The following is a 2,753-nucleotide window of genomic DNA, read 5'->3' on the forward strand; positions in this document are numbered from 1 at the left end:
GATGCATCTATTATACTGTATAAATTCATATGGTATCCCAAACCCCTGAAGACAGGTATTTGCTATGCATAGGAGATTAGGACGATAAATGTGAGAACTAGGGAAAGGAATAGGTACTTCATCCTTTTATCCCTGGTCAAATTTAGGAGAATGGATGTTCCATAATGGATAGTAGTTTCTCATATGTTCAAAATCAGCTGCAACTTTACAGTTAATTTGAATTCTTTGTATTTGAATACACTGCATTAAAAAATAAAATCCTAAAAAAGGAGACAAGCATAGGCAAGCACTGAACTTATTTCACATGTACCTTCCTTTGTGGATGATTTTAGTTTCAGATAAAATTCGCCACTTAGCATGGAAAATACAGGACAGAAAGAAAGGAGTGGAATCCCTTCCTGTGAAGAAGCAGAGGTCCTGTTTCATCAACTCATTATTTCCTGTTATTGAGAATTCAAGAGGAAGGAGGAGATTACAATTGCAGACTAATGTGGTTGAATAGTTATCTCTGCTATATTCCAAATGGCAGCCAGTGAGACTGCTACAGGGAAGCCGGTTTCAAGACCTGCCCATCCAACCCCATTCTTTAAGAAGCTAAACTGTGTCAGACTGAAACCCATGAGGAACCATTGTTTAAAGCCTGCTTGTTCAAAAGCAAAGATTTTTAGTAGCTTCCCTTGATTAGGTTCATTATATTCTAAGACATAAAATTATTACTCTTCTACCACTGTAATTTTTATATCTATAATGTTTACAAAGATTGAAGTAATCTTTGGAAAAAATTGGTTTTTAGCTTTACTTTTGAAATATTTTCTTTTATCCCTACAAGAGCCTGACAAGTTGGTAGTATGGTTTTTAGGATGTTCATTTCATAGATGGAAAAACGGAAATTCAGAGATGTTAAATAACTTGACTGAAGTCATAAAGCTGATAATGAATGACATTAGGGCCTGAAACCCAGGTTTTCTGATCTGTGGCAGTGCACGTGCGTGTGCGTGCACACACACCCCACACTTGCACATAGTCTCCTAGCTGCTTTGCTCCATGATGTCCACCGCTGCATCTTCTACTTCAAAACAAGCAGATTGTCCTACAGATTCAAAGCAGGTGTAGGTTTGCTCTCAAGCATCCTGTCCCACTAGTCAGCCCATGGTTCACTCACATTCAAGTGTCTGACATAAGTACATATCCAAATGATTCTGCCTCATCATTTCCAAGCTCCAGTATTCATTTACTAATTCTCAGCATAATTTTTCCCTGCTTCTGAAAGGCATAGTTTATCTCACTGAACGATTTTATTTCCCTTAGAGTCGAATGGATGTGTATATGTCACATGCCCCCAGTGGGTCATCAATACAGAACATCCTGCATATCAAACAGGTAGAGTCTTTGTCACGGGAAACCATCTCAATCTTTATTTTTGTTACATGTGGAAGGAAAGAACTGACCCTGTTAACAGCGTAGTGGCTTGCTTTCCATGTGTCCTTGTTGTCATTGTTATGCTTCAATTCCCCTGAATTTTAAGACAAAGGATGTTATGCTGCAGACCAAGAGGGTGACATAAATGAACCCCATCTTAAATCAGAGCTTGTAAAATAGTCCCCGAGCTGAAGCAAGAGGTAGACTGGGGAAGCCTCAGGAGAGCTGGGACTTCCCCAAAGAGAGAAATATCTGGGGTCTGACTTCCTTCTGGTGAGTCTGGTTTTCCATTAGCTTTTCCTCCAAACCAAGGGAAACCATTGCTTCCCTGTCAACAGTAAAACACCATTTGCATCCTTCTAGTAGACAGCGTTTTTCTATAATTTACTGTTAGCTTTCATGATTCTTTCCCTGAATATTCTTTTTCTAAAAAACATTTATTTCAGCTTTACCGATCTGATGAATTCAGGGCTTATGACTGGGGGAGTGAGGCCGAGAATGTGCATCACTACAATCAGGTGAGCTACTCAGAATGACCCCAGAATGGTGGTTTTGAGAAAGTATAGTGAGAAATTATTTGAGAGTGAGAAGAATCCTATCTGGAGACAGGTGGCATTTACATTGATAGATAAAGCTTTTTTAAAAATGTCTAATTTTAATCTGTGTTCACTGAAGAAAATTTAGAAATAAAAGAAGCATATAAGAAGGAAATAAATCATTTGTAATCCCTCTACCCAGAGATAAATGATGTATCGATATTTTGGTTTATTTATTCCAGTTTTCTCAGCATTATACTGCTTTTACACAACTTTTAATCTTGCTTTTTTATTTACAATTATAGCAAGAAATAACCAATGTTACTGACGGTGTTTTTTAAACACAATTTTTCTTTTTTGGCGGCTGGCCAGTATAGGTATCAAACCCTGGACCTTTGTGTTATCAGCACCATAAACTTTTAATCTTGCTTTTTTATTTACAATTATAGCAAGAAATAACCAATGTTACTGACGGTATTTTTTAAACACAATTTTTCTTTTTTGGCGGCTGGCCAGTATAGGTATCAAACCCTGGACCTTCGTGTTATCAGCACCATGCTCAAACCAGATGAGCTAACCAGCCAGCTTAATTTTTAATGGCTGCATAGTAATAGAAATTGTTCCATAAAAATCTTTTCACAGTAAATGAATGCACACTTCTTGATACTTAAAGATAAAATTAAGATTCCATATGAAAGTTAAAAAGGTATTATTCAACATTGAAAAGTTGGGTCTTCAGTCATCTATTTCCATATAACTTTACACATCAAAATTTGTACATTCATGTACCACTCTACT

At 37.0% G+C, this 2,753-nt stretch overlaps 1 protein-coding gene across 1 annotated transcript in view; it reads left to right on the forward strand.

Moving 5' to 3' along the window:
- LIPN (lipase, family member N) overlaps window positions 1-2,753 on the forward strand; it is a 17,055-nt gene that overhangs the window by 10,362 nt on the left and 3,940 nt on the right. The window contains exons 7-8 of the mRNA XM_008588747.1: window positions 1,309-1,380; window positions 1,866-1,937. Of these exons, the coding sequence (XP_008586969.1) occupies window positions 1,309-1,380; window positions 1,866-1,937 (144 nt within the window). The remainder of the gene's footprint in view (window positions 1-1,308; window positions 1,381-1,865; window positions 1,938-2,753) is intronic.

The sequence above is a fragment of the Galeopterus variegatus genome, unplaced genomic scaffold (assembly GCF_000696425.1).
Source record: "Galeopterus variegatus unplaced genomic scaffold, G_variegatus-3.0.2 Scaffold5012, whole genome shotgun sequence".
Classification (NCBI taxonomy): Eukaryota; Metazoa; Chordata; class Mammalia; order Dermoptera; family Cynocephalidae; genus Galeopterus; species Galeopterus variegatus.